This window comes from Microtus pennsylvanicus, chromosome 12 (assembly GCF_037038515.1).
Source record: "Microtus pennsylvanicus isolate mMicPen1 chromosome 12, mMicPen1.hap1, whole genome shotgun sequence".
Lineage (NCBI taxonomy): Eukaryota > Metazoa > Chordata > Mammalia > Rodentia > Cricetidae > Microtus > Microtus pennsylvanicus.
This window is the reverse complement of record NC_134590.1, coordinates 27789444-27809152: the sequence shown is the minus strand read 5'-3', so window position 1 is coordinate 27809152 and position 19709 is coordinate 27789444. Positions and strand designations below refer to the sequence as shown.

At 44.3% G+C, this 19709-nt stretch overlaps 1 protein-coding gene across 2 annotated transcripts in view; it reads right to left on the bottom strand.

Annotated features, from left to right (window-relative positions):
• The window catches only part of Lnx1 (ligand of numb-protein X 1), a 108497-nt gene that overhangs the window by 3092 nt on the left and 85696 nt on the right, over positions 1-19709 (bottom strand). For both annotated transcript variants that reach the window (XM_075943009.1, XM_075943010.1), the window contains 4 exons: positions 19302-19673; positions 12024-12158; positions 8339-8516; positions 6615-6840 (listed from right to left, as the gene is read on the bottom strand). In XM_075943009.1, coding sequence (XP_075799124.1) covers positions 6615-6840; positions 8339-8516; positions 12024-12158; positions 19302-19673 — 911 coding nt within the window. The remainder of the gene's footprint in view (positions 1-6614; positions 6841-8338; positions 8517-12023; positions 12159-19301; positions 19674-19709) is intronic.

Below are 19709 nucleotides of genomic sequence, written 5' to 3'. Positions count from 1 at the left end.
TAAAATCATTTTCATTGCTACTTCATAATCGTGATTTTGCTACTATTGTTAATTGTAGTGCCAATGTTTTTGGAGATAGAGGTTTGTTGTGGGGTTGTGACCTATAGGTTGAGAATCACTGTTGGTAGGTATGTGCCCGGTTTTGTTTTTTTGTTTGTTTTTGTTTTTTGTTGGTTTTTTTCTGTTGTTGTTTTTGGTAAAAAAAAATAGTAATTAGGTGATTCCAAAAGTATGATCACATCTTCTGGTCATAACTCCTTAAAACATAAATAGGTATATAGAGAAATCTCTAAAACTAATGCATTGCATTCTTTGGACCATTGTGCTTTGTTTTTTTCAATGAGTATTCTGTGGGCCTTATTTGAATGTCCAAATATTTTATGTTGATCATCTATAAATACAACTATCTAAAATTATTAAAGTTTTCAACCTAATATTAAATTACAAGTGTGTTTGTTTTCTTAGACTCTTCATAGTGCAGAAGGCATCAGCTTTGGGTCCGCTTTTAGATGTTTGAATCTATACCATGCACTTGGCATTGGGGAATATCACTGAATATGCAAAATCCTTGTCCTCCTGGAGCTAGAAGTTACCCATATGCTAGCCTTTTACTTTCCATGAAACTGTGTTGAGTATTTGCCTTTGTGTAGCAGCAAAAGCTCACTATGTTAAAATCTTTCAGCATCAGGCTAGATAATTGGAACTGAAGACCTTTTTTTTTTCTTTGCATTACTTCATTCCCCACTGGGAAACCTGGCAGCTGGTTTTGATCAGTGACCTTTGAGATTAAGTGGCATTAGCCTTTGGATGTAAATGTGAGCTTTTTTCCTACTCTGAGCTCATTCTCTCAATTTAGGCTTAACTGAGAAAGATTTGGCATAAGGAATGGCAAGGGCTTTGGTCATTTTTCCCGGTGAGGTTATGGTTAGGCTCACAGAGAACTTAACTCCATTGAATGAATTGAGCATGAGAAGTCTTCAAGACACAAAGGCTTGGAGCTGGAGTGATGGCTCTGCAGTTAGGATCACTAGCTGCTCCTCCAGAGGACACAAGTTCAGTTCCTAGCACCCACATGATGGCTCACAATTGTCTGTAACTACTGTTCCAGGGGATACAAACAACACTCTTCTGACCTCTGTAGACACCAGGCATGCATGTGGTACACATATCTACATGGCAGACAAAACGCTTGTGGTGGTATGAAAGAAAATGGCTCAAAGGGAGTGGCACTATTAGAAGGTGTGGCTTTGTTGGAGATGTGGCACTGTGAGGAGGGGCTTTGAGGTTTATTTTGTTCAAGCTTCCCTGTGTGTGACTTTCTGTTGCCTGCAAAATGTACCCCTCTCAGCTCCAGTACCACATCTGCCTGCACACAACCATGTTCCCTGTCATGATAACAATGGACTCTCTGCAGCTGTAAGTTAGACACCCCAATTACATACTTTCTTTAGAAGAATTGCTGTGGTCATGATGTCTCTTCACAGCAATAGAAAAGCCTAAGACAACACTTATACACATAAATCTTACTTTAAATTTTCTGTAAACCTTCCTTCTATACCAATTTAATCAATAAAGCATTTGAAACACTGCTTTGTGTGGTTTTAAGTCAGAGGGATACTAAGACAAAGATGGCATTGTCTCTTAAAAAGCCAAAACGAAAGCTTAGCCTCACAATGTAAAATAAATCCATCGATCAAGCTGGGTTGAATTGTAAAGTTTTTCCCGCCATGGTGTTAAATTCATGGATCATGAATTTGTTAACCATACTTTGGATTATTGCATTATCTTAGCCAAAGAGAATTAACAATTTTGAATACTTTGATCTTAATTTGACCTATGACTTTTTTAAAAACAGTTTTCATCATTGTTTTTAAATTGGAATCATAAATACACCAAGTACACTAAGTCCGTAAATTAATATTTTTATAGAAGAAAAACAATGATAGCTGAGTTTGAGAGAGAAAAAATAGATGAAACTTTGTGTACAGAAAATTGACCGTGTAACCAGTTTCCATCCTTTTTTATAAAATTTTTAGCCCTATCTAGATATTTTAACTTTTTGCCCTAACTTACTTGTAAACATTACCATGAATTTCACCTCTTGGTAAAATGTAGAGCTGCTTTATGTGGCTAACTTCTGGGTCTGGTCATTTTGCGCCTGCATCAGGGCCCCTGTGTTGACTGTTGTTCCTGCCTGCACTACCCTGCTGCTCTATGCTCGTGCCATGAATGAAGTGTCTCTTCAGGGGCACTTAGCTACCTAGGCAAGGAGCCTATTCAACCAGTGGGATTAAAAAAACAAACAAAAAAAAAACATCTGCTCAAATGGGGCTCTTAGTAAACGGTCCGCTGAGTGTTTATGATAGCTTTAGTTTTTACTTTCGTAATAATAGATTCCTTTATTGTGATATCGTCTTGTCCTCTCGATTCTGAAGTCTATGAGCGGCTTTTCCTAGCACATAAGGGACTCATTATTTTAGTAGTCTGTTCCAGAACTTCAGAAATATGAGACAGTTTTTATTTCTTTTGAAAGGTCCACCATTATGGTTAACATTAAAATGCATCATTTTGTATATTAAATATAGGTAGGTGTTTAATAAATTTTTAAAAATAATTTTATTCGTGAAATGATGTGGCCATTTTACCTTTGACTAATGGAACTTCACACTTATACAGTAAAAGTGGTAAGGGAAATTACTAAAAATCATAGCCTCCCTAAAGTGGCAAGCAGCATTGAAGCTTCTCCAGAACTGTTTTATGATAGAAAACAAAAAACAAGACAAATTACTAAAGCTAAATATAGGCTTAGCATTCTCAGGGATGCTTCCAACTTAACCATCGTGATTAAAATCACAGACTAAGTCAAGAACGGACTCAGCTTGTGGCTCTGCCATGCAGCGTGAGCCCGTCATCTGACTGCTCTGAGCCTTAGTTTCCTGAGTCAAGAGCCTGTGATTCTCACGTGCACTGAAGTGTGCAGAGACCAAGTGAAGCTCTCAGAAGGGGCCCTGGCCCTGGATCTTGTTCAGGGCTCATAAGCATCAATTGCTCCATGGCTACTGTTAGACTGCCTGGCTTAGATGGACCAGCACAGTGGACCTATCTCATGACGAAAGTCTCAGAAGTTCTTAGCTAGGAAAAATATTGATGCCTGTTTCCTTACAATTCATTATTGACCGTCCTGGTTAAAATATGTTAGGGACTTCAGGAGAGGAAAGGGTTAAATTCTTAGCAAGTGCGTTAATGCATATTTCTATCATGCTGGTCCAGATGAGAGCATGCTTTGAAAGACTTCCAGATGTGAATGTGGGCCCTGAGAGCCAACAAAGTAAAATGTCATCGGTGTTCTCCTGTTGAATGACAGCTGATAGTTTGTATAGCTGCCAGAGTGTCTGGAGCAGGGCTCTCCACAAGTGCACTACTAATAACACGCTGCTATCTGCGTCTTTATCACCCTCGCTCTTTGCCATTGCCCAAGTCTGACACCCACGAGTTCCACACAGGCCATGCCAGCCTGTGAATGAAGTAAGTGAAGAACCAACAAACCCACGGTGAAGGCTGCTCTAGCCTCCCCAACAGCTAAGTAAGTGAGAATTCCCCTTCACTCACGTGCCTATTCCGTGTTGTTCTGCATCTCTGACACAGGCCTCTTCCCTGGGGGAGGACCTTAGGTAACTGGCAAGATTGCATATTAGGACAAATATTTGTCCTCAAGCTTTTTTGAGTAAAAGGTAAAATGTATTTGTAATGTTTCTGTGCATGTATTTTAAAAGGTTATTTGTAATCTTATTATAACAATTCAAGAAAAAAAGAATTTTGCCGAGGTGTGGTTGGGAATCGCTTACTCCACATCACTTACTCAAATGACTAGAGACGTAAGGCAAGGCTGTTGTGTTGGTAGGGAGAAAAGCTAGGTTTCTTGAGGCTCTGAGCACTCAAGATTATAGGTGTGAGTGGATCCCCACCCTGTACCCCATGCAAACTGAAGCCATACCACTGGAGTTCATAAACCTCAAAGTACCGTAGTGCCTAGGACAGGAGCAAGACAGGGACTGAGGCCTGAAAAATGCCAGTGTAGTTATACTAAGTTTGTATATCGTATCAGATTTCAATCTTGCAGAATAAAGTTCCCTTTGTGCATTAAAGTTCACTACCAAATCGACTAGGAAACCTGGAAGCGGAAGAGCAGTCCATCTGAAGCAGAATTAAGAGTTACCACGTATGAAGCAGAGCTGGCAAAGGGCATCAATGAGGAAATTTGGCTGAGAGGACGTGATTGCAGGAGAAGAACCACAAAACCACGTGGAAGGCCTGTTCTAACCACATCGGAAGTGGGCAGGCGGGTTTCCCCAGGTTCAGCTTGATGGAGAAGCCAGGCGTGTGCAAAACAATGAGAACTCAAGCAGATACCCGTGTGGGAAGGAGGAGCCTGAGGATGGCAGGGTGTTGTGGGTAGCCAGACTGACCTCAGTTGGTTTAGGAGAATACACAAACCGTGTACCAAACAGATCTAGTACCTAGAATATGGCTCTGATCCTGTCTGCCTTCAGCAGACAGCTGCTCCCAGAAAATTATCTCATCCGAAGATTTTTGAACCAACTGAGTTAATGCTACCCAAGAAAGCAGGTGGGGAGAGGTGGCAGAAAATAAATAAATAAATAAATAAATAAATAAATAAAGCCACTCATTAGAAAAATGTTACACAAATGAATGTAGAATATAGAATTCTGTAGAATATGAAATGGATAGTTAATTGTAGCACTATGATTTAAAACACCTATGCAGCAATTGCTCTATGCAATGAGCAAGAGCTCAATGCAGAGGAAGAGATTTCTAAGATGGTGCCAGGCATGGCAACATTTCCAATACTTGGAAGGCAGAGATGGGCACTGTAAGTTTGAGGCCAGCCTGGGCTGCATACCAAGGCTCTGTTTCAAAAAGAGTGGAGGATAGAGGGAGGACGGAAGGAGAAAACCAAAGATGATACTCTGAGAAAAGGGTAGTTTATAGAACGTAGGGATGAAAACAGAATGAACGTGGTCCCAAAGGAACAGCCATGTGACTGAACACTGGGGAGAGGGAGAGCTCATGAAAACAAGAAAATAAGGAAACAGATGAAACTCTCAGGAAAAATGACAGCAGGTATCATGAGGCCCTGAAGAGCTGAAACAGCAGGACAGTTCTCTCGTATTAAGCGAAAGGTCAGGGCTCATATGGAGGGAAGGGAATGAGCTAGCATTGTTTTCACATAGCTCGACCCTGATTATCCAGGCGCCACCCCAGGGAACAAAAGTGACACAATAGTGTGACAGCCACCCAACCTGCCACGTGGCTTCACAAATGTGCAGTTTGACCTGTCTGCACCGGCAGTGGACATTGATGACGCAGTATTGTGATGCCCAAAATCAATTCTTGCATTTCTTTTTAAGTTTTATAAAACTTTGAGACATAAGAGCTCACAGGCCACCATTGTGTTTGAGTGAGTACATTGATATCTAGGCCAGGGGCATCGAACTACAGCCAAGCCCACAGGCTTTCATTCATGAATGGTCTGGTGGTCTAGGCTGCCTTTATGCTACAACAGCAGAGTGAACAGTTGCCAAGGCCCCATACGCTCTATATACATATATAATTCACTCAATATAACAGTCTCCTACTTAGGTTCAGTTGTAAAGTATCTGAATGGTCTCAATGCTCAGTGTTCTACTTTCTAAGGACTTTGAAAGACCTACTGATTTAAAAAGTAATGTATCAACTTGTGGAGACTCCAAAGAAAACTGTTACAATTTGTGTTTGAGGCTGCTAAATCAATACAAGCTATCTCTGCCTTACAGAAAATGTTTCAAAACCAAATACACTGCCTGCTTTTGCTACTTCATCCTATTCCAGCATATCTAGTATCAGTGACACCATTTTTAACTCAAGCTGCACATTTAGAGGCAACAATCTAAGGATCAGTGGATTTTTGCTCTCGTCCAGGGAAGCAAACATCAAATTTAATCTATCCTTTGAATAGTCACAGTTCATGTGCCTAGCCATTTTGTGGGGCTCTCTCCAAATCCTCTGAAGTCATTGGCTCAGGTAATTTTATGGTTCGTTGCAAGGATACAGTTGTACCTCCATAAAATGGCAGTCCTGTTGCTTCCTAAAGAACTTTCCAGGAGAATCACAGGAGAAAGATGCTCTGAGGAAAATCCCTAAGTACTAGATCCTTGACTATGAAGCCATAGTGCTCAGTCTCTTGCAGCCTGAGTGAGGCCACAGCCAGTGTGCAGCTCCGGTCATCTCTGTGCAAGGATGAAACTTGACCTGAGCAGGGCTCAGCTTTTGAGTATGGACACAGACTAAGTGTCTGTCAGTCAGCTGAACTCCTTGTTACACGAGCCACCCGGTAACTCTGCAAACTCCTCAAAGAAAACATCTAGACTTTTACACCCACCCTAAGATTTCTATATGGATTTTCATTGGCCAACTGCAGACAGAATTGGTTCAAACAACCCCACAGACAAAACTGGGTCTTATTAGCAAGATGTTCGTGCCCATGAATCAGCCCAAGACAGTGAGAGAGTGGTTTGAGAAATAGCATCCATAGGGGTATAACATTTGGCACTCACTGTGGTAATTCCAGCCACATGACCCAGGATGGGGACCAGTCACCAGGTGGGGTCACGTTGTGGTTGGAGTCCAGGGCTTCTGGGCTGCAGTCTTCCTGGGGCTCCTGTTCCTTGACTTCCAAGACTTTGAGTACCACTGAGGAGGAGGTGCTCTTCAGTATGGCAACGGCCTCTGTCCGGCTGACCTCTGTGAGCTCAATCCCATTCACATTCAATAAAATGTCACCTGAGGCCAGAGAAGCAGAAGCATCCTCAGTGAGGATGTGAAAGGGCAGAGTCTGACGGGGCATGTGGGCCGGGTGTGGGAAGGTGTGTGTCACTCGAGCTCAGAGAGATCTGAGGCTGACTCTCACCCTAGCAAATGGTCAACAGAGCATGCGGGAATGTCTTGCTGGGAGTTTCTACTACCTATCAATGTTCATCTGCCACCCTACGTGAGCTAGCTTTGTGGCTTCTTAGCCAAAGACAGCCTATAGTTTTATTCTAAATTTCCTCTTTTCTTGAGCACACAGTGAGAGCAGTTGACACAGAATCCAGGGCCTTCGCAGGAGCCTGACGTGCGGGATGCTACCAACAAACAGGGACTGAACAGGTGTTAGTGTCTGGCCCAGGAGCCCACAGCAGACAAAGAATAGGCCTGGACCTGAGCTTTTGCAGAGATGAAAAGCGGGTACCGTTTCTAGTCCCTGCTTCTCTGTGTTGTGCAGAGCTAGCAGTAGCTAAGTTCCTGCTTTGTGCCAAACTGCCCCTATATGTCACATGCCCCGTATGTCACCTGCTACATGTTCTCTCATTAAGTCACTTCTCGTCGGGCCTCATAATTCTCCACTCAGGTGATTGCTGAACAGCAAGAGATATATTGAAAGCTATCTTCCCATCTTGCTATTTATTTCCTGTTTACTTTTTTGGGGGGTACCTTTTATACATCATCTTTTTTTCATACAGAATAATTAAAGACAGGAGTAAAATGACAAATGATGATGGTCTGGGATGCTTGATGACCCAAAAAGAAGCATCCTTTGATCGTCTGACTAAACCCTGTACCAGGTCACTCCCCACCCCACCCCACCCCACCCCAGCTCATCAGGCAGTGTGACTGTACTTGAGAAACTTTTTTTTTTTGGTCTTAAATATGAGCTCTTCAAAAGCACAATTCTTCTACCTAGGCAACCTCTCCATGTGCTTGAACAGTGTTATTAAGAACACATCCCTGCAGAGGTAAACTGGATACCTTCCTTCATGTAGAGAAGCTCAGAACAGGAGCAGCTAACAGAGGCTCCCTTCTTACCAGTGAGCAGGTCTCTCCAATGGTATTTAGTTATGCTACAGAACCAGCATCTATCAACTAGTGTATCCCATTTAGCCCACAAAATGGCACAATTCACGAATCAGTTTCACTAAAGGCAAAGAACCAGTTAGAATGTATGGAACGAAATCATGCCTTAGAAGGAACTTGGCTCATGGTATAGTCCATTGCCTGTCCAGCCCAGAAAGTCTAGGAAGTCTAGCTTTCCCAGCAAAGATGCCCCACACCCACGCACATGCACGAAGAGGAGTGGGCCTGGACTACATCATGCTCATCCTAGTCAAAGAGGCACAGCCATATGGCCAGTTCTCTCTCACATAATCCCCTTGACTGTGAGAGAGCAGTTAGCGAACCCAGCAAGCTACTAACTCCTCCCCAGGCTCTACCACCCAGCACCTCCATCCTCTTCATTTTGTACCTGTTTTTATTCTTCCATCTCTGCTTATGATTCCTCCGGGCTCAACACTGATGACATAGATAGGCAAGTCCCATTCCCCGTGTGATGCTCCCCCTCCAACGGTCATGCCGAGAGATTCGCTGGGGTCTTTTCGGACACTTACAACCTTCTCATGACAAGTGGCTGCAGGATGGAGGGGCTGAAGGCACAGACACAAAGAACATGGCACATGCACTCACAAGGCATTTCCACAGACACACACTTGTCAGTGCATCAATAAGGTGGTGGTGCCTGGTGTCATAGAGAACACGCAAAGAGAACCATCACGGAACAGAGTTAAGAGAGAGCATCACAGATTCCAAATGTTTGCTCAGAGAAATTTACATTTCAAAACAGAACGTAAACATAGAAAGGGAACAGCCTGGTGACCGCGGCAGAAATCTGGAGCTTACAAAGTAAACTCTATCCCAAATCTCTCAAGCGAGTCATCTGTTTTTGACAGTGGTAGGTCAGCTTCATTATTCATGAATATCGGTACATTTTTTTTCATATTTAAAATTTATACATTTACTTATTGTGTGTGTGTAGGTTTGGGGGGCACACGCGGCAGCATGCATGTGGAGGTCAGAGAATGACTTCCAGAAGTTGGTTCTCTAGCTCCACTTTATGGGTCTCAGGAATCAAACACAATCTGTCAGGCTTGACAGCAAATGCCCTTTGAGCCATCTTGGTAGCCTAGTAAGCTTTTCTGTCTTAAAACAAATGGACCGGGGGGGGGGGGGTGACGACTTGGCTGTACAAGCCTGAGGATCACTGATCAGATCTGCAGTGCTCATTTAAAAGCCAGGCATATCAAATGTGGCTCGTGTGTAATCCAGAGTTCAGGGGTCCACAGAGCAAGATGGAAGGACACAGCCAAACTCTGCTTCACTGAGAGCCCCAACCTCAGGACATATGGTAGAGAACAGCCAAGGAAGATACCCAGCGCCATGCTGTGGCCTCTGCATGCACACACGCACACGGGCCCATGCACCTACATATTTGCAAATACACACATGCACACTCATGCATGCCCACAAACCATGCACACATGCAGAAATTTGCCCTGTTTTTATCCATCTTTCCCATTTTTGGTGCTTTCCAAGCAGTCTTGGCAGCGTTGAGCTAGACAGTCAGCTGGACCGAGGGGCTGAACACCAGGACGGCACATGGCCGTGTCTGTGATGGCTTTCTGCCTCCCCCCTCCCCCAAGGGAGGGAGAGGTGTGTGATGGTAGTGATGGGGAAATCCAGACTTCTCAGTAAATTCTTCACACTGAGTTGCCCAACTTGGAGCAGGAGGAGGAAAGCAGACGTAACCCCATCTGTCTTCTCTCCTCACTCCCAACTTGTATTGTTCCCTAATGAAACCTGACTTGTGAAACATAGTTCAAGCTGATTAAAAAATATGAGCAACTAAGAAGCTGTATGGAATATTTATATTTTAGGATGTTCACCTAGGGTTTAAAACATCAAACATTTTAGACGTCTATAAAGCATTAGGACCTACCCATGCGGCCAATAGCTTGATATAAAACCACCTCGGGGATATGGGTACCGTGTCTCTGGGACACTTCTCTAGTCGTGTTCCCCTTCTTCTTCCACACAGGTCACCCCAGGACTAAAGATGGTGCCCATTAAGGCGTAACTCTTCAACTGGATAGTTTTTCTGTTCCCACGAGTCCTGGCTTTCTTTCTGTGGTATTTCTTGGAAGCATTTAAACTTCTCCTATTTTTAAACGCCATGTTGTTTTTCTAAGCCGGCTTGAAATATAAATCATTAAACGGCCATGCCCATTACTTTCTGGGTGGTTGAGACATTTCAGAAGGCAGTAGAAGTATGATTGGAAAGAACTGGCTTCCCAGTGTTTCCAGGAATTCAGACACATGACACAGGGCCATAGTAAAGATCCAATTAGACTGTCCTGGCTGTTCTGTGACTCACAGTAGGCAATATTATAAAACCTCATTGTGGTACAGGCCTGTTAGTAGTTTAATGGATGAAAATATAACACATTCTATTTAATCCAACTGAATTCCTTAAGTAGATACAAGCATAATGTAAGATTTTTAAAAATCTCATATATAGCTTGATATTAGTGAATGCTCTCAGAATAACCTTAAAATACTAACTGTGTTTATTTAGAAGAAGGTACCAGGGAGTTTATCCATAAAATTTGCTAGCAGGGTGTGCTTGGTCTGTCTAGATTGCTTCCCCTAAACATGGGAATTAAGGACTTGTGGAGATGTGAACGGCTGGAGATCTAGCATAACTGTGATCTCAGGCTCCCTGACTATAAAGCAGAGATTATTTTCTGCAAACATTGCTCAAAAAACTCAACTTATGACCCTGATGTGGAAGGAGAAGGCATTCATTCATCCCATCCTCTCTGTTTCAGAAATAGGCTACATATAAGGGTGTTTGTTTTTTTTTTTAAACATTGATTTCTTTTTCTCTGTATGTGGGTATTTTGCATCATGTGTGAGCATTGCCCTCAGAGACAAGAGAGCATTGGATCCCCTGAATCTAGGGTTCTAAATAGTTGTGAGCTGTCTTGTAGGTGCTGGGAACAACTGATGGGGTGGGGGTGGGGGTGTCCCCTGCAAGAACAGCAAGTGTTCTCAACTACTGAGCCATCTCTCCAGCCCTGTTTGTTTTTAGTAACAAGTAACAAAATGGCATCAGCTATCAGGAACTTTCACTTGGATGCTACAAACTGAGCATCCTCATGACAGGATGCTAACCAAGGTCATAGGATTCTTAATCTGGACTGGACAGTGTTTGCGTTGCTTAGACAACCATCTAAATGAAGTCTAACGCATCGAATAGAGGTCACACACAAGCACAAACTGGGCTGAATCATCTCGCTTGAAGGGAGGCTGCAAAGAGGAAGGTAGAAGGAAGGATTATACTCACAGATACATTCTGCTGGGTCCACAGAGACGGCTCAGAAGGTAAAGGAGATTTCTACCAAACCTGATGACGTTAGTTTAAGCCCCGCGACCAATATGGTGGCAGGAGAGAACAAATTGCCGTGTTATCCTCTGACCTCTACATATGTGCCAAAGCACATGTATGTCTACATACATATCCACCTAGACCCACACAATTAATGAATAATAACTTTTAATTTCTGGATTTGAATGCCATAAGACTAGGCCTATACTCCTGGCTTGTCCAAGTGCTGCTCTCCCTAATGTCCCAAGGGCTTCAAGTATTATAAGTATCTCCCTAGTCCCTTGTATAAATACAGAAATATTAAAAATAGCAGGGAAATTGTCATCGTTTCCAGGCAGGTTGGGAAACTCAAAAACCAGAAACCAAGCAAAGCCCTTGTTGCCTTTCAAAGTGGATGGAAAGCAGTCCTTACATAGAAGGAGCCTTGGTTAAAAATGGGCCGTGCATTTGGCTTAGGCTGGGAATCAGGTCCCTCTGGAAGGGTTGCAAGCTGGGACTTCACACACCCCCAGCACCTTCCCACTCCTGTTGGGATGGGAGACACCTGTTACCTCCCAAGTATGGAGACAGGACTTTGGCTTTTTAGTTTCATGAGTAGAACTTCTTAAATGACAAAGTCCAGAGATAGCCCTTAGAGACATTAAAGTATACAGCTTCCCCAAGAAATAGCCCTTTGCAGGAGCTGCAGACACACCTGCCTGGGCCTCACCTTAGAAGCCGTGTTCCTCTCCCCGGGATCTGGGGACCACCGGCCATTGTTGATCTGGCCAGCTTCTTGAAAGATGTCTGGACTAGGCTGTCGAACCCGGCGGGACACGATGAGGTGAACACGTCTTTCACTGGCCTGGACAAGAGGACATGAAATTAGCCACGTCACAGACCTGACTGTAGGTCCTTACAAGGGTACCATGTTCATTTTTACTTTAATGGAAGAACAAAGTGTCGAGCATTTCTTTTCTTGTGCAATGCTAGAGACTGAGCCCAGGGCCTCTGAGCATACTAGATAAGTGCTCCGCCATTGAGGGCCACCCCAACCCCTCTACAGTGGTCAAAGCTGGAAGGATATATATTTTAAAACATTTATTTTTAGTTATATGTAGATGTGCATTTGTGTCTGTGAGTATCTACATGTAAGTGCGGGTGTTCTCTGAGGCCAGAAAAGGGTATTTCCTTGAACCTGTGTACAGGTGGTTACAGGTCACAGGGTGTGAGTTGCTAGGAACTGAACTCAGGTCCTCTCCAAGAACAGCATGCACATTTAATCACCAAGCCATCTCTCCAGCCCCTACTCTAGATTCTTCATGTCAGTACCCAGCTTCTACTTTGGCACAAGCATAAACTATTCTCTTTAACTTGAAACCAGGGACTAAACATCACTTCAAGGCAAAAACCTAAGAAAGGTCTGACCCATGCAAGGCTTTGAAGAGACACCATTGTATCTCACTAATGTACTCTTAGAGACGAGGTCAGCAGCAGAAACGTGACCGAAAGCCTTTCTGAATAGAACAAGGTGCAAGATGTGATGGATGCAGCCCGCATCAGTTCTAGCTCACTGGTCGGCGGTAAAGAGAAGCAGGGTGAGAGGCGGCAACCCCAACACTGCAGACATGGAATACTGTGTCAGCCTTAGAGAGTCGGGCATTGAACCTTCGGAATACAGGGATCACAGCCGAATTAAAGCCACTACCCCTTCACGCTTTTTATGTGACTGTCACTAAGTATGATCCTTACGCACACTGGTACTTGAGCAGAAGATTCAGAATAGCAAATGCATTGCTTACTGGAAAGGTTCATTCCACATAGCAAGTTACTAATTAGCTTTCTCCCACAGGTTGGGTTCTTTTATCCCTGATTACGGATGTCAGACCCCAGGCATACCAATCCCTGAGGTTTCAGATCTGCAGGCCAGACACCAAGGCACCCTAGGCCTGAGGAACTCATAGGAACAGGATTGATTACCGAAACTGAAGTGACAAATCCTTCCATCACTTTAGTGAAAAGTGGCGATGGAAGAGGCATGGTTCTATTCGGTTAGGAAGGTACAGGGGCGAAACAAAGTTTGGGAAGCAGGAAGATGGAAAAACGTGAGGTCTGACAGTTTGTCTCATCATTCCTTCTCGCTATTGCCTACTCAGCACGGAGACTGATGTGCCTGTCTTCGTCCTACGTGAGCATGCGTGTGGGGCCATGGAGAGGGCAGGTCACAAAAGAAGGGCCAGGCAGTCCCTGCTTGTCTCCATTAGCTCAGACACTGGGAATGAAGATGCTCGCTTTTCGCTGGCTGTGGTTTGAATTGTGTACCCCTCATAAGTGGAAACACAAATCCCCGAGGTGATGGTACTACCGGGTGAGCCTTTGACCTCAGTCCCCGTGAGTTCCTTCCAGCACGTGAGGATACAACAAGGTACCACATAGAAGAAAGTCATTTAGGGGTGGTTCAGTGGATAGAGGACCTGCTGCACAAACACGAGGACCTGAGTTCAGATCCCCGGAGCCCATGTGAGATGGGGAAAGTCAGCAAAGGTCTGTAATCCTGGTGCTCTTGTGATGAGATGCAAGGCAGAGACAGGAGAAGCTGGCTGGCACATGGAGCGGCAAATGAGAAACATTCCAGCAAAATGGAAGGTAAGGGCCAGCACTCTGGTTTCCTCTGATCAGCACATACCTCCTGTGGCATGTCCATACCCACACTCACACACATGAATGCATGCATGCACACGTACATGCATACATCACACACAGAGATTTAAATGGAAGGGGGCATCCAGATACTGAACCTGCCCATATCTTGGCAGTCGGGAATTGTAAGAAACGCATTTCTGCTCATATTAGGAGGGTGCTCTGTTTAGGGGGCTTTGTTTCCACAGCAGTCCACAGAGACTTCTCTAGCCTTCCTTTCCAGAGCACATAACTCCCTCTCCCCATTCCAATCAGGAACGAGGGTTTTAAGTACCATGAACTCTGCCAGTGCAGTTAGGTCCTCACAGTTGGCCAGCACTGACCAGATCAGACCTTCCTTACACCGTTATCTCTATCCAAAGGCTCTCTTGAAACTTGGGGGTCATCAGGTAAGTGGTTATAAATTAGACTAACTTTTAATACAATTGTTGGGGTGTAGTAAGAGTATTATAAATATCACAATGGATGGTGAGCTAGGTTCCTTCCATATCCATGGTAGAAAATGCTGCCAAATGGCTCTACAGAGGAAGCTTGAATTTAGCCTGTTTCCTTTATGCACAGCCCTAACCATCCCAGTCAGAGCTTATGTGCCCTTCCTTTGCTAGCCTATCATGGATTCCCCGGGGTCCCTCACCACATCTGAAGCGTACATCAGAACAAAATGTACACCACACACACACACACACACACACACACACACACACACACACACACACACACACAGAGAGAGAGAGAGAGAGAGAGAGAGAGAGAGAGAGAGAGAGAGAGAGCCCAGGAAGCATATCATGAAAAAAGCTGAGAACACAGGATTATGGCATCACCAACTGTGTTCAATTCCTGAGAGTGTTGCAATAACTGTGTCTCTTCTTCTGGACTACAAGCCTCACTCAAAGGTTATCGTCAAGAACTCTCTGAAGCAATCATGGGGAGATAAGTAGCAATGAACATTCAGGTCAAAACCTCAATCACAGACCTCGAGTTTGCTCTCTTATCTTTGGGGAAGCTCCAGTGTTGAGAAGGCGCTTGGCAGGGCTTTTGCTGTGGGCTGGAATTGTGTCCTGTCCGTCTCGAACAGTGAGCAGCACATGCTCTGACTAACACCTTAGGAAATGTGGATGTTGCAGAGTTATACATGGCTCATCCAGATGGGCAAAACCCGAACTGCCAAGGAGCAACCTGCACAAGCCATTTCCTTCCCATTTGTGAGCACACATTTCTCACTGGGCTCTCAAAGGCTGGCTCAAGAATGAAGCCTTGGCAGGACCAACACTCCAATAAATAACACTGGTATCAATTTACTTGCAAATAAATCCTCCGCAAGACTGGCTCTATGGCTCTCACCAGCCACCTCGTGAATTGTTCTCAGGGAGATGATTTGGTGCGCTTTCCTTCACAGCCCTGGAGATATGGGGTAGGCTAATGTGTTGGTCTTGGCACTAACCCTCGAGCAGCTGGAGTCAGGCTTGAGGAACGGTCCCGGGCACTAGAGCCTTTGTTTCCACTGGTGGGACTGGGATACACGGAAGGGGAGACAAGGCAGAGGCACAGAAAGGAGGAAAGCAAGAGCGATTCCTGCCTTTGCGCCCACATATATGCAGGAGATGGGCTCATCAGAAATGAGAAACGGTGACAAAGAGAGCCAGTGCTAACTATAGGCAGTTGATAGAGAACTTGTCCATGGTGGTGTGAGCTTCTTCTTTCCCTATTTGTAAGGAAAAGTCAAATTGAATAAGGTATTGGCACTGCGTGTGTGTGTATACACATACATGGATATACATATCTATATACATATATGGATATATATCTCCAAATACATTATATATAATGTGTAAATATATTACATATGTATATATCTATTATATGTTTGAATAATGGTTTTTTTTTGAGTCAGAGTTTCACCGTTGCAGCCCTCAAGTGCATAGAGGTCCATGGCCTCTGCATGAGTGCTGGCATTGAAGGTGTGACCCAAGTGAGCAATAGCTCACATGGCTTTATCTGCTGTGTTTCTTGTTCCTCTTCTGGTGTGCTGCACGGTGTCATTATGTACAAACACATGAGATGGGGGAGCGCCGAATTGATTGATGGAGATCACAGTTGTGCTCTGTGGAGCAGGCAGCCCCTGGCACGGTCTAGGTCCCCAGGAGATGCGAATTAGAAAGGGCAGTGCCTTGACAGGGTCAGGAGAGAGCTGGAATGAGACCTACAGAATCAGCTCACTCATAAGGGGTTTTCTTGACCATCTCCCCCTTAAGGCAGACGCTTTTAGGGAGAAGAAAGTGAGCGGTGAGGCAAATACAGTTGGTGACTTACGCAGGGCCATATAGATGGCAATGACAAAGTCAAAACAAGAATTTGGTTCCCGAGTCCCTGAATCTGCTGATGGTTGAATCAACAGACAAAGCCACTCTTCTGCCTCAGCCCCACTTCTCTTCAGGGAGCTGGAGGCTGCTACTTCCAGGATGATTTCTCTTTCACTATAAAGGAATAAGCACGCGGGGGGGGGGTACCGCACTGGAGAAAGGGCAGTGGGGTCTCCAGGACCAGTAACACTGGTGGGTGCAGCGGCATTGAAGATTCAACACAACTCCTTGTCGTGAAGGTCACCTTGAAGCGCTTCACAGCTTTCCATGTTCCACTTTCTCAAGAAAATAGGGAATTTAGAGCCCTAGTTAGCAATCTTCCAGGCCTTGGGAATTGAGCTTAAGGAGATTTAAGTTTAGTCTATGTGCAGTAAATTGACTCCAGGACCCTGGTAAGACAATTTATGTAAGCAGGGGTTGGATTCCATATGAGCTAAGCTGATCCGTACACACACAGAGTCCTAGCAGGTCTTCTTTCACTGGCGGCGGTTCTTATTGGCTCCCAGGGACCTGAATGTTTAAATTCTCACAAAATTCTGCCTTTTTCTTTCCAGGTACGAAGCACAACTCGTGATCTGAAGCCTGCATTTAGAGTAAATGTAGGTAACACGAGCCGGGCACTGTTTACTTTTTGGCTCTGTCTGAAGCCCTATCACATTCTTTTTAAAAGTTTGAACAGGCTGGCTTTCAGCCCTTTGATGAAATAACTGTATGTTTAAATATTATTTCTTCCAAGGAACAAAAAAAAAATCACACATAAGGCAGTAATACTGAATGCCCCCTCTTTCCCAACCTCTGTAAACTGATTTGATTCTTTTCAGTTTCTGGGGTTACCAAGAAAGAAAGAGAGAGAGAGAAAGAGAGAGAGAGAGAGAGAGAGAGAGAGAGAGAGAGAGAGAGAGAGAGAGAGAGAGAGAGAAGAGCATGGAGGGTTACTCAATCTGAAAGTCACGATTGCCCTCTTTCTTGACCGTACATATTTGAACTCCTGAATAAACATAACTTACTAATCTAGAGCTGCATGTGGATGGGACTTCCTCAAAGTAAGCATTTCGCTCAGAATTTCCGGTTCCTGTGGCGATAATGGGGTGGAAAATGCTGATCCTCTGGGATACAGATGTTGAGACATCTTTTTTTTTCTCCCTCTTTGATCTGGCATCTCCTTGTTGTGTTATCTCAAGTACGACATCAGATAGCTCCAAAAAGTTTGTTTTTCATCTAGTTCTTCTTGTGAGGATGCTCAAAGAGCTTGAGAGATTAACAATGGTGGAAACCCACGTGGTCCTTGCTAAGCTGCTAAGAAGTCCATTGCTCCATGTAGGAGGTGTCTTTCTCTTTAAGGCTTTCCTTCTTAACCAGCCTTGACTCTCCATGTGTCTTAGCACTGGGACCTTGTCTATCCAGGTGCAGCTGAGAACACTGAGGTTAGGGGCTCAACATACGTAAAGTTGGTCCAATTTAAACCAGTTGTGGTCTCTGCAATAACTCTCCCCTGAAGTAACGTAGGAAGAAAAAAAAAGAGTGTGGTTTAAGTTTGATGGGAGTGAACATGACCAAGAGGACATGTTGTCTGGGAATTCCTTTGTGAGGCAAATGTGATTCATGGGGGAGACACACATGGGCAACATCGCCAACGGCCAGGGCCAGGTGGAAATTTGAGTCTCAGTCTTGGAAGGGGACTTAGTTTAACCCCTGCAGCCTGGTGTGTTACAAATATCACATAAATAAAATGTACTTTTCAGAGACAGCAAGCTATTGCTCAGCTTTTTTTTAAAACAGCATCTATTTCTTTTTTACATTTCTTTTCCAACTAACTTTTCCCTAGGCTTTCTGAAAAATAAGTTTCCTTTCTGCTTATAAAGCAAATTGGCTTTGTGTACTAAGCAAAGGGATTTTTTTTTAAAAAGGAATTCCCACTATTAGGCAAGGTTTTACTTCATACATTTACTTTCTCAGGAAAAACATGTTCTTCTGTTATTAATCTTCAAGAGTAAAATGCCATGTGTAATCAAGATTTTTCCAAAGAGCGCAACAGTTTTTCTTTTGCCTATTGTGAAAGTGCAGTTGGCAAGGAGCGCCAGAATGGGAGTTGCACTGGGTGACCTGCAGAGGGCGCTAACAAATGTAAGACAAAAAAGTATTGACCATCCCTTAGGGTCTAGATTTTAAAATTGAAAAAAAAAAAAATTAAGCTGAGATAGCATTTCCCTGAAGAAAAGAAAGAGCCGTCTCTCTCATGTAGCTGTTTCATCTGGTCTTTTTCTAGTCTAGCACTGCCTTTTTTGGTTGTACAAAATCAGGGACAAGAAATGTTCAAGCTCTGGGATGCAATCAACCATGGCTACCTTGTTACCACTGCACTGGGCATTGCTTGGTACACAGAGGCTGCTCAACCTATGATAACTGAGCAAAGTCAGAGGGATACAAAGTAGAGGTTACATCATAAGGTCAATGAGCATGTAAAACAAGTGTAGATCTGGTTCTGTGGCAAATGGCTTGACCAAAAAAAATCCCTTAGAGACAGAATTAATGAGCAAACAGTATTACATATATTTATCTGTTTGCAATTTGACTAATCTATTATAGTTAAATATTTACATATATTAAACACTATTCACTGAGTGTTTAACCTTGCTAAGCATTGTTCTAGGTACTTTTAGAATGTAATATGCTACTATGCTCTTCTAGACTGGCAAAGTAGAACTTGAGGACAGAGGTAGGGAGAGAAGGAGAGCGAGCACACACAGTTGTAAGACTATCAGTCAAGGTCATGACCCAAGGTACACCTCTCGCGTCAGCTAAGTTCTCACTGGGGCAGAAGCACTGAAACCGCCAGCCCTTCCCTGACTTCCTGAGAGAGAGGCTCGCATGGTTCACATGGTGAGGTGCCGAGTGTTCTGCTCTCGTGGGAGTTTCTGACTGGGATCTTAGGGTGACTTCTGACCCACCTGAATCAGATGAGCTGCGCTTTCCGGACTGCCGAACCGAAGGTCATGTCCGTTGATGGCCAGCACACGGTCATTCTCCTCTAGCTGGCCGTGTCGGTCGGCAACACCGCCATTTAGCACGTTGAAGATAAATACGCCAGGCTCGTCCACCCTACGCACCAGCTTAATGCCAAGCTGCTCCTCAGGGCTGCTTTTGTTGAGAATTACGTGGAAGCTGTCGTCCCGAGGTCCAGAGGACTCCAGTGCCTGTCCATTGCTTCTGCTACGGAACTTCTGCTCGCGCAGCACCGTGAGCCGCAGCACCTGGCAGGGCTGCCGCAGGAGCCGCAGGGCGTAGTTATGAGGGACATTGCTGATGTCCATTCCATTGACCTGGGGGTGGAGCCAGGTGACAGTGAGTGGACCTAC